Here is a 13,604-nt window from a genome sequence, read left to right on the forward strand (position 1 = left end):
TGCTAGTCTGGGCATGGGGATGATGTTAAAGAAGGTTTCCCAGACCACGTCATCACTGAACTAAAGGCATTAGCCAGCTTTCCAGGCAGGGAAAGGCAAGGGTGAAGCAGAGGTGTGAGAGTTCTTGGAGATTCAGGGAAACCAGGATATGAGCATGGCTGGATCTTAGAGACTAAGTGGGGGGAGATGGTATAAAGGTGCAGAGGTCCTTAGAGGCCAGAGCATGGAGGACGTTGGATATAAGGCTAATGAGCTTGTAACATAAACTTGAATAAATGAGGAGATATTGATGGATTTTTAGGGGGAGAAAGACATGACTCTTGTTTTAGAACTGGTGACTTGTGTTGGAAAATGAATGGGTTTGGGAGGAACAGTAGAGGTAGAAGAAGACTGAGACGTGAGGAAGCTCTTGCTAAGTGTCAGTGAGTATGAGGACGAACTGACTTTTGGAAAATGGCAGGGCCTGGACCGGTGGTTCTCCCTTAGCATGTAGGAATTCACTTGGACAAATTAAAAATAATTCATGTACAGGCCTCATTCCAGAATAATTTATTCAGAATATCTTGGAAGGGCTTGACTAACATGTGGTCAGGAGAGAAGATCACAGGGTTAGAGAGACAGGAAAGAGGTAATACCTTTCGACCGCCAGAGTCTGAGAGGACACAGGGGAGAAGAGACCCAGGTGTCACACAGACAAAGCTGGAAGGTCAAGGGGTTCCATTGGTCCCAGTCAGGAGTCTTCATTGCAAACTTCCGTTTGGGCATTGCATTAGTGTGCTAAGGTCACCATAAGAAAGTACCCCAGACATGGTGGCTTAAATAACAGGCATTTATTTACTCTCAATTCTGGAGGCTGAAAGTCCAAAATCAAGGTATCAGCAGGGTTAGTTTCCTCTGAGGCTTCTCTCCTTAGTTTGTAGATGTCACCCTTTCCCTGCATCTTTACATGGTCTTTCCTCTGTGTGTCTGTGTCCTGATCTCCTGCTCTCATAATACCAGTCATAATGGATTAGGGCCCACTCCTGCTGTAATAATAGCAGACAGAGGAGCACCATGGTTATAGCTGGATCAGAGGAAGACACATTGGCCAGGAGACCATTGCAGTAATACAGGAGAGAGATGGTGAGAGGGTCCACAATTAAACAACAGGAGCATGGCTGAAAAGGTGGGAGCAATATAAGGAGTGCTAAAAAGGTGGAATCAACACAGGTTAGTCACCTGCTGCTCTTGAGGATGAGGAAGAGTAAAGTCAAGAGGGGGTAATTTTAGGATTAGGCTCAAGATAACTGTGGATTGTGCTGCAATTTGCCAGTGAAAGAAGGTTGAAGATGCACAGGTTGTTTTGGGGGAAGATAATGAGGTTCTGCTTTTGGCCACCAGCAGCACGGGTGTCACCTGGGAGCTTGCTAGAAATGCAGAAAACTGGCCCAATCCCAGGCCTACTGAACTGAAACTTGCATTTTACCAAGATCCCCAGGTGGTTTCGAGCACATTCCAGTTGAGAAGCACGGTCCTCAAGCAGTCCTGTCTGTGCCTGGGCGCACACTGGAACGGGCTGGGGTCTTCCCAAAGCACTCCTGGCCGTGGTGGCTGCAGCCATAAAAAGCAGACACCACTGCCGTGGTGATGGTCTCCACAGTGACCCTGCTGTTACCATTGCGCGCGTGTAGATATACTGCTGCCAGGTGCGGAACACTGTGGGGGTGCCAGGCCCTCATCTGCCAGTGGAAGCCCAGTGCCCTCCTGAAGGAGCCTGCAACCAAGGTAAGTGCCCTTGACCAGAATCGAATTCGGGACCCTTCAGTCTGCAGGCTGATGCTCAATCCACTGTGCCAAACCGGTGAGTATCTTTTGGATACTCTCATTTTTTTCTAAGTAGACTTTTTTTTTTTTTTTGAAAGTTTTAAATTTGCAGAGAAATGGAAAGATGGTACAGAGAGTTCCCATATACACAGCACTCAAGTCTCCCTATAATTAACATCTTACATTAGTGTGGTGCATTGCTATCATTAGCGAGCTATAATTAATACATTATTAAAATCCTTGCTTTATTCACATGTCCTTAATTTTTATCTAATACCCTTTTCTGTTCCAGGATCCCACCCATGATACATTACACTTAGTTGCCATGTTTCCTGAGACACCTCTTGGCTGTGACACTTAAGGTTCTCTTTTATAACAATTATTTTTTAATATTTATTATTGTGATCATGAAATAGAATCATAGATTGTATGTACACACATAGTTTAAACATCAGTATAAAAACCTAATTAGCCCTAGCCAGTCTGTCTCAGAGGATAGAGCATCAGCCTGCAGACTGAAAGGTCCCAGGTTCGATTCTGGTCAAGGGCATGTACCTTGGTTGCGGGCACATCCCCAGTAAAGGGGTGTGCAGGAGGCAGCTGATTGATGTTTCTCTCTCGTCGACATTTCTAACTCTCTATCCCTCTCCCTTCCACTCTGTTAAAAAAAAAATCAATAAAATATATATTTAAAAAAGACCTAATTATAATGAAGGAGTTAAAGTAAAACAACAATAGTTAATATGTATTTGCTTTTATAAATGCTCAGTCCGAACTGCAGCGGAAGTCTTAAAGAAGTATAGTTGACCCATGAACAACATAGATTTGAACAATGAGGGTCCACTTACATGCAGAACTTTTCAGTAAATATGGTAAATGTATTTCCCTTATGATTTTCTTAACATTTTCTATCCCCTAGCTTACTTTATTGTAAGAATACATATAAACTATAATACATATGACAGATTAAAGTCTGTGTTAAACAACTACCTATGTGATCAGTAAGGCTTCCCGTCAACAGTAGGTTATTAGTAGTTAAGTTTTGAGAAAGTCAAAAATTGTATGTGGTTTTTCTATTGCACAAGTCAGGGCCCCTAACTACAATTGATTATAGTTGTTCAAGGGTAAACTATAATCAGGTATTTGCTTCTACAGTACTTAGAATCTAAGAGCAGTAGGGCAAGACTGGAATATTTTTGACACTTCGTAATGTTTGGCATTTTGAAATAAGAGCTTGTGAAAAGTAATATTAACAAAGCCACTTGAAAATGGAGTTGGAGCTGCCACCTCAGAGGAACTTCCTGGTACTTCTTAACCCTTTAACCTTAGGAAATTAAAACCAGGCCAATAACTAGACTGAGCCTAAAGCAGCTCTGGATTCCAAATAATTGTTTGCTGTGACTCCCGGATTGGAAACTAGAGATATTTTTAAGAATTAGCATCACCTTGTTAGCTTATCTACAGCCATGGAATTTCCTTCCTTCGATTCCTGTGATCATTCCACTTCCCTTTCTCATCACCACCTCTTGTCCTCACCTCCTCATCCGAGCACTAGCTGGGTTTCTGCCTGCATCAGTGCTTTCAGAATAGCTATTCCTTTGGGTCTCAAGCAAATGTGGGTTGTCTCTCCTTTTGGCCTTTTATTTTTAGCTACAAGCTCAATAAAAATCTTCACATATACACACTAAATGACAGGCCTGTGTCAGTTACACAGTTGACAGGTGCAGACGTGTTGGTGCTGACTCAGCTGCCATGAGTGGAACTGCTTCAGTGTCCCGATTTCCCAAAATGGTGAACAGCTTAAAATATTTCCTACACTCACACCGTAAAGTCACAGAGGGATACATTCTGAGAAATGCGTCATTAGGAGATTCCATCGTTGTGTGAACATCATAGAGTGCACTTAAACCTATGTGGTATAGCCTACTACAGCCCTAGACTTACCTGGGATTTTGCTCTTGTGATTGAAAACAGGGTTCTACAGAAAGTAACCTCACAGAGTGATCTGATCATAAATCCCTAAATGGGCAGGCCCAGGTGAGTGGTCACACTCCAGGCCTGTAACTTCTGAAGCAAAAGGTTTATCTTTGCCTTAAGCAAGCCCTGTCCATTGTTCTTGTGCATCTAAGTTAATGTACCTTTGAAATAAGCATAACTCCCTTCAAGAGAGCATCTTGTTAACTACCCTGAATTTAATCCCCAGTTGCTTTCTCCCATCTCCATAAAATCTTCCTTATATTCCCTCCTTCATTTCTAGTGCATAAAAGAAACTGCAAATTTGCCATTCTCAGGATCATTTGAGATCAGTATATGCCATTAGTTTGGCTCAAATAAAAATTTGTAACAATTCTTTACAGGGTTGGATGTTCCTTCATCAACATTCTGTAGTGGAGGAAACATAATTTTTCCTATAAACTTATGGGATTTTGGCTGAGACATCCCTGTAATAAGGACAGATTAATAGGAGAAAAACACAAAAGTTTAATAACACATATATCTCCTGTACACCTGGGAGAGCTCTGGGATCAGCGAGTAACTTGCCAAAATGAGTGAAGTCACAATCTCCAGCTGAAGACAAAAGAAGATTTTGGGGGAGTCAGCTATGGAGAGAACCAGGAAAAGCACAGGAAACAAAGGTGAGACTGTTAAACAAGGGTAAGGCTGCAGATTTACATCATGGCCTTTTGCATTGAGTTTCTAGGGTAGGGTCATTCCCCTCTTGCTGGTACAGGATGATTTACCTTGAAGGTTTAGTTACACATGTAAACATCTTTACACAGGGTAACTTTCACTTGGTTTATAGAGCTTCTTTGATGTGTTTCTTAAAGTCAACCAGCCTGAAATAAACCTTTTGGGGTGACAAATTCTGCTCCCCTACATCCCCTAGGCTAAAAACCTGTACAGGATGTCACTGTACAGAATCTTGTGGGCAATTGGCTATATTTGGTAAAAATGAGAGAGATTTTAGAGGAAGATTGTGTGTCAGTAATACCCCTTTGTGGATATTAGATTCCAGTACTGTTCATTGTCTTTTGAGGTTTTGTTCCTACCTGTGAGCTGGCACCCATCATAGGATCCTGAATTCTTCCAGTTTCCTCCAGCATCTGGCTCTGATTCTGCAAACAAATGCTTTTCGTCTCTCTCCCATCCTTTGACTTGAAATCATTGAGAATTAGAACCGTCCTTCCCCAAAAGTCCTGCAAGCTAAAGTGCGACAACCTGACAGAAACTTCAGAGAAGTGGCCACAACAGCTCATGTGTGGACCATCTTGTTGCCGGTTGCAGAAAAATCAGCAGTGACATTCAAACTGCAGACCAGAATTATCAGACTGTCCCTGTGCCTTCACTCATCTGAAGATACTTTGAGCCAGACACCTAGAAGTCTACTGGCTGCCTTCAAAACTCAGAGACTGGGATCAAGTCTGCTTCAATCGTTTCCAGCGTATAAGACGACTTTTGAACCGGAAAAAAGTCAATCGAAAATCGGGGGCAAAAGACCAAAATTGCACAAAAATCACCTGCAGATCTTGACGGCAAAGTAAGTCTTTTCTTTGAAGTGGGGGGTAGTCTTATACAGCGAATATAGGCCTAAACCTATGTTTTAACTGTAAAATTAGGGGGTCGTCTTATACACCAGAAAATACGGTAACTGTTGTTTCTCTTTTGTTTCCATAGAGATGCCTCTTATTAAACACCACTACAGACCATAGACCCAACTGCGGGAGCCATCTGCAGCTTCACCTCCTGAATGAGAGACATCTGTTTACTGAACTGACCTATACTCAAGACTGAGACTGCGCTCTGAAACTAGTGTGTCATAATAATGTCTTTATGGGTCCTTCTCAATGCTTTAACCTCGAAGTGGCACATGTGAAAAGCATTTCTCTAGCCTATATCCCCCCTTCGAGGGGCATGATGGACCCAAAGAAGGCGTTGTCACCTTGGCATCGATGCACGTTAAAATTATTTTGTTTGATTTATGTTGTTTTCTGAGAGACAAATCTTGGTAAAAAAGGACGAAATAAAGAGTAGAGTGAAGAAATAAAGTGGAGTCACTATAGTTTAGCTGTAAATTACTAAAATTAAGTAGGTTGAGGCATGAGGAAATGGTTCTATTTTTGTTTTGCCTAGTAGTTGGGACTTTAAACTTTTGAATTTTCAGTCCTGGATACATACCTGACGCCCATCTCCTAAGACCACCTGGCACCCATCATTCAGACTGCCTGGATTCCAGTGAGACCTTTTCTGAACCACACTTAAGGCTAAGAATGCAGGACCGGTTATTCTCAAGAATGTAGTTTTTACTCTGAGAATCCCAACCTTTCTTTTTCAGAAGACTTCTGCTATGTTTCCAGTTTGAAAACCCCGAGACTCTAGTGAATTTTTATCATTCATTTCCAGCAAAGCCTGCGGACTCTTTTTTTTTTTTTTTTTTTTTTGCATTTGTTTCACAACATTGTGTATTTAAATGGTGCAAAAATATTTTGTGCTTATATGTAAAACAGAATTAAAGTGCTAATGTAATTAGAAGCACATTTTAAATGATCCAAGTGTCCAGCCTGACATATGAAAGCCATGTGGGGCACAAGCAATCATTATGCTGCGAATTCCTGTGCATGGGGGGGGGGGGGGTGCGGGGGAGGGGGAATTCATCCCTGTCCACTCTCAACTGAATGCCAGTGCCCCGCTCTCCTTCCTCCCATCATTGTGGTAACCAATTAAAGCAACTACAAATTTTCAAAATGCCCTCTAGGGGGCAGTACCGGTGTGGGCTGCGGTGCTAGATGAGCTTAACAGACTTGCCTTGGTTTCTTCTTTTGTAAAACGAAGATAGTAGTAGCTGAGTGAGGGAGACAATGTACGCAAAACACTTAGCAAGACGCGTGGCACGCATTGTGTCCTCCGAGAATGTAAGCTAATATCACCTCCCAGTGAGTCAGCGGAGACTGTTTGGGGGAACATTGTGTCCTTGGCGTCCAGGTAGATGTGGGTGAGTGCAGATGGGATTAGGCAAGGAGCAGCAATCGCTGCCTGACACCTGAAACAGGCCGTGAATAATTAAACATTTACCATTCACAAAAAGGAGCTCCCAGGGAGAGCTGGCGTCAGAGAAATCTTTCTGGAGGAGACAAGAATTGAACCGGGGCATCTGGAACTTGAGAAAATAGTTTTATCCCAGGAATAATAAATAACTCCTAGATTCTTACTTCTCAAAGTGTGGCCTTCAGAACACAGTGTCAGCAGCCCTGGAGGTTTGTTAGAACTCTCAGTCTCCAACCTAGATCTGCTGAGTTAGAATCTGCATTTTAACGAGAACCCTGGGTGTTCATTTGCACACTCACATCTGGAAAGAACGAAGGTACTTGTGCCTTTGAGAGAACACAGACAGACCTTGGTGTGTGTGTGTGTGTGTGTGTGTGTGTGTGTGTGTGTGTGAGATTTCAATGAAGATTTTCATCCAGATTTCAGATCTTTTTAATCAGAATCTCAAAGCACCGAGGAGTCAGTATTTAAACAAACAAACAAACAAACAAACAAAGGCTTCCCAGATGATTTTAGAAAGGGGAGTGAGCTTATAAAATACTGAAGCCCAGGTCCCAGATCAGACCAATTCCATCACCGATGCTGTGGGATCTCCAGCCGCAGGAGAGCCCTGGGCATTTTGGTTCTTAAACTCCCCAGGTGATTCAAATGTTTGAGAGCCTTGAAAGAGGGAAAGAAGTCTGTGTGGGATAGAGCAAGGAGGTGGGGTGTGTGTGTACAAACACCTGAAGGTTTGTCTACCTTCAAGGACAGAACAAAGATTGGGAGGTAGGTAGAATTTTTCACTTTTTAAATTCAAGTAATCATAGCATTAAAAACATTTTTCCTTCTTTCTTACTCTCCTCCCGCCCACCTTCTTTTCCTAGAAGAAGGGGCCTATGAAATGACTCAGTCCAACTCTTTCAGTTTGTAGCGATGAAATTAGTGATCAAATAGGTAAAGTGAATTGGCGAAGGTCAACTCAAATCTTCTAATTCCTACCCAGGAATCTAACATGAAATGAAATCCTTTTCCCTTTTCTAGTGAAGTCCCCACCGCACCGCAAAGGCAGTTAAATCCTACTGCGATTTCCACCGCAGGCAAAAGAATCCCATAGTGCCTACCCCCCAAAGTAGGCAGGCATTAAATAAGGAATTGGCATTTTATAGCGCATTTAATTTAAAGGCGAAATCTAAAATTTAAATTTCTGTTTAAAAATGAAATCTAATTTGGATGTTGATCCTATTGAATTCCAGATAAATCTGACAAATGGCCTGTCCGCCTCTGAACCTCTGGGGCTGATAGCGGGCGTGGGACCCCGCCTGGTGTAGACCGGGTCGTGGTCATCCTTCGCTGCGGGGACCAGCCGCAGGGCGCGCGGGTCTGAGCTCCGCGCGGTCAGTCCTGAAGGGCCGGCGAGACTTGAACACTCAGAGGGAAAACAGCCAGCGTGGGGGGGGGGGGGGGGGGGGAGGAAGGCGGATAAAGGGGAATGCCTGGGACAAAGGCCAAGGATAGTCTCCGTGGGGATCCTGGGGACCCAAACATTTTCCAGAGCGCCCAGCGATCCAAGGCTACCCGGCCCCCTTACGTTGGTGCTGAAGGGAGGAGCCGGGAGGGCAATCGGAGCCTCTAGGGAAGCCGGGCCGAGGGCTCGGGAGCAGGTGCAGCGGGTTTTCCGGGATGGGCGGGAGGAGGGCCGCCCAGGAGGAGGCTCAGCGCTGCCCTGAAGCCGGAGCGGCTCAGAGGGGAGAGATGCCACGTTAGGGCGCGGCTGGCTCCCCGGACGGCAGGGGAAACCGCGCCGGGGTTCCCCTCTGGGCACGCGGCTCGAGGGCCAGGGCGCCCGTCACCCCCTCACTAGGCCCGCCCGGCCGGTGCGCCCAGAATTTCCTGGGGCGACTGGCCCGCCGAATTCCTCCGTCCGCACGGTCTCGGCGCGCGGGTCCGGCCCGGGGCCGCGGGGCGGGTCCCGGCTCTGCACCTGCCCCCGGGGGCGGAGCGCGGCTCCACTCCGCGGCCCGGCCACGCGCGCGGCTCCCGCACCCGCCCTGCCGCCGGCGCACCTCCACCACCACGCCGCCTCCCGCCTCCCTCCCTCCCTCCCGGCGCTGTCCGTCCGTCCGTCCGTTCCCCCCCCCCCCCCGCCGGCTCACAGCCTCCAAGCCCCGCACTTCGAACTAGAACCTCCGCTGCTGTCATCGCCGCCGCTGGGACTCGCAGCCCCGCGCCATGGAGACGGCAGCGGGCGGCGAGCGCCGCAGCCCCCCGGGTCCCGTCGCCCCGCCGCGCACCCGGGGCCACGCGCCCTTGGCCGCCGCCCCCGGCCCGCGGAGCCCCCCGGCGCGCGAGCCGCCGCAGCCCGAGGAGGGGCAGCAGCTGCGGATCAGCCAGAGCGGCCAGCTCAGCGACGGGCTGGAGGACCGAGGTGAGCGCGCCGCCGGCCCCTGTCCCTGTCCCCAGCCCGGCCGGCGCGGCGAGGAACCCGCAACTCCCCGCTCCCGCTCCGGCTCCCGGGTTGGGCTGGGCGCGGAGCAGGGACCTCCCCGGGAAGCAGCGGGGATCGGAGAACGGCGGCCCCACCTCCCGCGGGCGGTGCCGCCTCAGAGCCCGAGGACCGGCTGCCTCCAGGGGAACCCGGGAGAGCCCGCGCCCTCCTCTCCGCCAGCCGCAGCCCCCGCCCCGCCGGCGCCCCCGGGGAAAGTTTGCGGGAGGCGGTGTTTGCTTTCGGAGCTGAGCCTCCCCGGGGACTGCGGCGCCCTCCCAGCTGGAGGCACCCGCACTCCGGGCGTCCTCCGTCCCAGCCCCGGACCCCACCGGCTCCGGGAAACTTTCCTCTGCGGGCTTGTCCTGGAGAGTCCCTTCGCAGCGGCCGGGCCAATCACCCGATCTTCATTTACAGGGACCCCGTTACCGTGGGGTGTCCGGTGGTGAGGACAGAGGACTGTGGCACCGGGCTTGGGCTGCCTCACCTGGGTAATGCACCGAAACCTGGTGGTTCCCCAGAGCGCATGGCCCCACCTCCTTCCGAATCTCTCCCAAGGCACTGGCCCCGGCCTCCCCAAGGCCCCTTTCCTGGGGGACCAAACCCCATCTTCCCGCAGACTGGGACAGCCGAAGCCCCTTTGAGTTGCCCGCATGAAACGAGAGACTCTCCCCGGTGCATTCCCGCTTCCTTCTCCTCCTCCATCCCTCTCTCCCTCCCTCGTTTCCTTTCCGCTGGAAGAAGCCCTGTTCTTGGCTACGACTGTATTTTTTCTGCTTGCTACCGAATCCAAGTCCAAATGGACCCCCTCAAAAAGATGCAGTGGTTCTGGGAAAACCGGCCGGTAGCGGCCGAAGCGCGATTCCAGCCGCCAGGCCCTTCACGGGGAGCCGGCTCCCCGCCACTTCCACCCGCTTTCTTGGACGCCTGATTTTTGTTGGCGGTGGCGGATTTTTATATTTCAGTCTTAGCAGGTTTCTGTCCTATTCTTAGTATCTCCTGCACATTTTTTAAATTCCAGTTTAGTGTGCAGATGCACGATCTCTTCCCTGTTAGAAATGTTAAACCATAAGCCGGTGAAACAGAATGACATGGGAATGGCAGTCCCTGAGCACAGGCTGACCAGGCCGGGAGCGCAGTGAGAACGGGCCGCTCTGCTTGCAGGGAGCTGGGCACCCCTGTTGCAGTTTCTCGTGGGGATTCTCACACGACTGGCTGTTATTTTAGATTTGGTGATGGGTGACATCACAGGCACCCAGCACCCAGCAGGACCTGCCAGTTTTGGTATAGGTGGTGTTAATTACCTTTCCACCCGCTGCAACTAACCTGGTGGTATTTACAAACTTGGTAGTGAAGGACAGCTCTGAGCTGAGTTTATTTTTGTAGCATTGCAGGTCATCTGCAAGAGCCGGCTGACCTTCTCCCCGCCCCACAAAATGATGGGAAGGGAAAGAAGTGCTAGGATGAGTTGATACTTAGCATTGTTTGGTAGTTCATGCTCCAGGGTAAAAAGCCCCTCTGAATTTGTTCTTAAGGTTATTTTTAACTGGCCTGCTGAATGTCACTTTTCATTATGGTATAGCGTGAAAGCATTGCCTGTTCACAAACTGTCACTCTGTGAAAGCTTTGCACACCACACACAGCTTCTCTGTTAGAACGGACCCTGTCTCCCAAAGACCTAGTGCTTCGTGGCACCGAACGCTGAAGTGTGGCATTCTTTTGTTTAACCTACGCCTGACGGCAAAGAGTTAACGATGAGTGAGTCATCTTGATTCAGTAAATCAGAAGGTTACCCAAGCAGGTTTACAATATTTTGTGTTTGTGTTATTTTTCCTTATGGGGCCCCATCTTTCCAATATTGATTTTTGCATCCCTTGGGAACGGTGCGGTTGTTGCTGCCTTCTTCCTGATGGTGAGAGGATTTGGGGAGAAAGGAGCCTTAGCAATCACCTGCCGTGCATCTCTCCATCATGCCTGGCTTGCATGCTTCCAGGCCCACGTAAGGCATGTGCAGGCTGGGTACCCTGGATGTGTACCCACGCTTGGCTTTCTCTCTTGTCCTAGCTTTCGTCTGAACTATCGGGGCCCTGTGGCGGGCTGCTTCTAACTCAGATCAGAGGCTTGCTTTCTAAGCTAGTGCTTTGGGAATTTGGAGGCATTTTCCCCTAGTGACGTGGGCTGGTTCTGAAAACCTAGCTAGCTCCCAGTGTCAGTAACTGCAGTGCCATTTGACCGAATCTTGTAGTTCAAGGAGCAAGAGCTCTGGTCTGAGACCTGTGGGGACCAAATACACAAAATACAGGCCGCATTTGGCTTAGTGTTTTCACTCTCTCCCTCTTAATATCCCACTCTTCTCTCCACAAGTGTTTTCCCATGGTTCTGCTCCCAGCCTTAGGGCCCAGCCTTGCTTCAACATTTCCCACTACCTTCCCAGCTAAAGAATTCCCTTCCCCTTTAGCGAACCCAAGCATGACTAACTCTTTAGGAGAAAGCAACTGGAATTAATTCATACTAGCATGGAAGTACTGATAGCTTTAACCTCCCCGCATATATCTGTATTCCCCTCCCCCCCTTAAATAATAATACAGACCTTCATTAATACAACCTTATGCTTACTATTGCCTGGCCCAGATTGCAAATATGTGAAATTGGAGTGAGATTAGAAATTGGACTGCGGAGACCAGCTACCCGAGGCCTAGGCCGTGCTGCCTTTTTCTACTTTGGGAGCACAGACCTCTGAAAACAAATTCTCATCACATCTCTGTGGCTTTCAAGTGTGCATGCAGCCCACATGGGAGCAGAAACAGAGGCACCCGTGTGCAGGCCATTCTTGAGCTGGGTCTTTGTAGGTAATCATACCCCATTTCCCTTTGAGGAGTAGAATGTTTTCCATTCTTGGTACTGGCTATATTTTTAGAGAGAAAACTAGCAGGAAATAACCAAGGTTGGATAGAAGTGGGAAAGTTCCTCCCTACAGGGACAGTCTTCCCAGTGCATTTATTGCAGTTTTTAATTTAAAAAAATCTCATGGGAGAGGTACACACAGGATCAGATCAAGGGAAGAACCACTGTCCTACTCAGCAGGGCAAGCTAGCCTATGTGGACGGTGATCCCAAACCCCGTCATGGCCATGCTGGCCCCCTGATGCGTGAGGCATGTAGATTGGTCTCCATGGTCAATCATATTGTTGGGAACTGCTGACTTTGGGAGAAAAAATGCCACATGGCAGGATAGAAAACACCGATCATTACGTTTCTCTTAGAACATTAATCTACTTCTAAAAGGAACCTTGCTTTTTACCCCCAGTAGATAACCTCCTTGAGATGGTTGCTGTCAAAATACCCAGCAAATTAACTGCTTATTTGAGTCATTACTTAAATATTACAGCTCCCCTTCTGAAAATCAATTTGCCAAGATGAAAGGAAGATTTTGATATCATTTGGGGAAAGGGAAATAAATTACTGGGAGTGCTCTTTTTAGGTTGTGGCTCTAACGGGACACAGGGTGATTGCAGCTGACGATGAGAATGGGGTGTTTTCGGCAGCCCAAGAAGATGCAGACAAAGGGGCAGAGGGAAGTAGACAAAGGGATTTTACTTCGAAACCCCTTGTTCCGAGGGTAGAATTTCCTAAGAGAGATTTTTCTGTTTTCCATCCAAGTGCGTTCATTTGTGAAGGAAGGTTTGGGGAGAGACTGTGAGGTGATGGAGGTTGTGTTTAAATCTACTGTTAGCAATCTTATTTATCTTTTGATCCGATGTAAGCCTACAGGCTTCAATTACTTCAGAATCTCTGAGTTATAAATGGGGCTCACCGAGCAGCCTTTCGATATTTCCTCTTGTTTTGTTCAGGACATGTTCAGGGTGCTTGCATCTGGGAAGGAAATGGAACTGAGACATTTTAACAGGGTCCTCGCTATAATTTTTAACAGGAGACAGGTTTTTTGTTTTGTGTTTGTTTTTTTTGACAACTAGAGGCTTAGTGTGGTACCCATTCGGTCTAATAAGATGGTGCCTTTTACAGGATGCAAAGGTGTGACATATCGCACACTGTGCATTATTTTACAAACAGTGTCTGAGCTTTGACGATCAATTTCTTAATCTTTTGGAGCTTGGTGCTGAGGCTGCCCTGCCTGTGAGGGCTATGGGAACAGCTTTCTAGCCAGAGATGGTGTCATAGCTGCTTTTATGTAGAATGCTTGACTGAGAATTTGGTTTTCTTTGTTACCAAGATGGGCCATGTATGATCTGTTTTCAAAGGAGAAGAAAAATATAAATTGGGATCACACTGAAGGT

General features: G+C 47.7%; 1 protein-coding gene across 1 annotated transcript in view; it reads left to right on the forward strand.

Annotated features, from left to right (window-relative positions):
• Positions 1-8,630: 8,630 nt before the first annotated feature.
• TMEM163 (transmembrane protein 163) overlaps positions 8,631-13,604 on the forward strand; it is a 195,525-nt gene continuing 190,551 nt past the window's right edge. Inside the window, exon 1 of the mRNA XM_036422134.2 lies at positions 8,631-9,253. Within this exon, the coding sequence (XP_036278027.1) occupies positions 9,058-9,253 (196 nt within the window). The 5' untranslated portion in view covers positions 8,631-9,057. The remainder of the gene's footprint in view (positions 9,254-13,604) is intronic.

Source organism: Pipistrellus kuhlii, unplaced genomic scaffold (genome assembly GCF_014108245.1).
Source record: "Pipistrellus kuhlii isolate mPipKuh1 unplaced genomic scaffold, mPipKuh1.p scaffold_m20_p_7, whole genome shotgun sequence".
In the NCBI taxonomy this organism is placed as follows: domain Eukaryota; kingdom Metazoa; phylum Chordata; class Mammalia; order Chiroptera; family Vespertilionidae; genus Pipistrellus; species Pipistrellus kuhlii.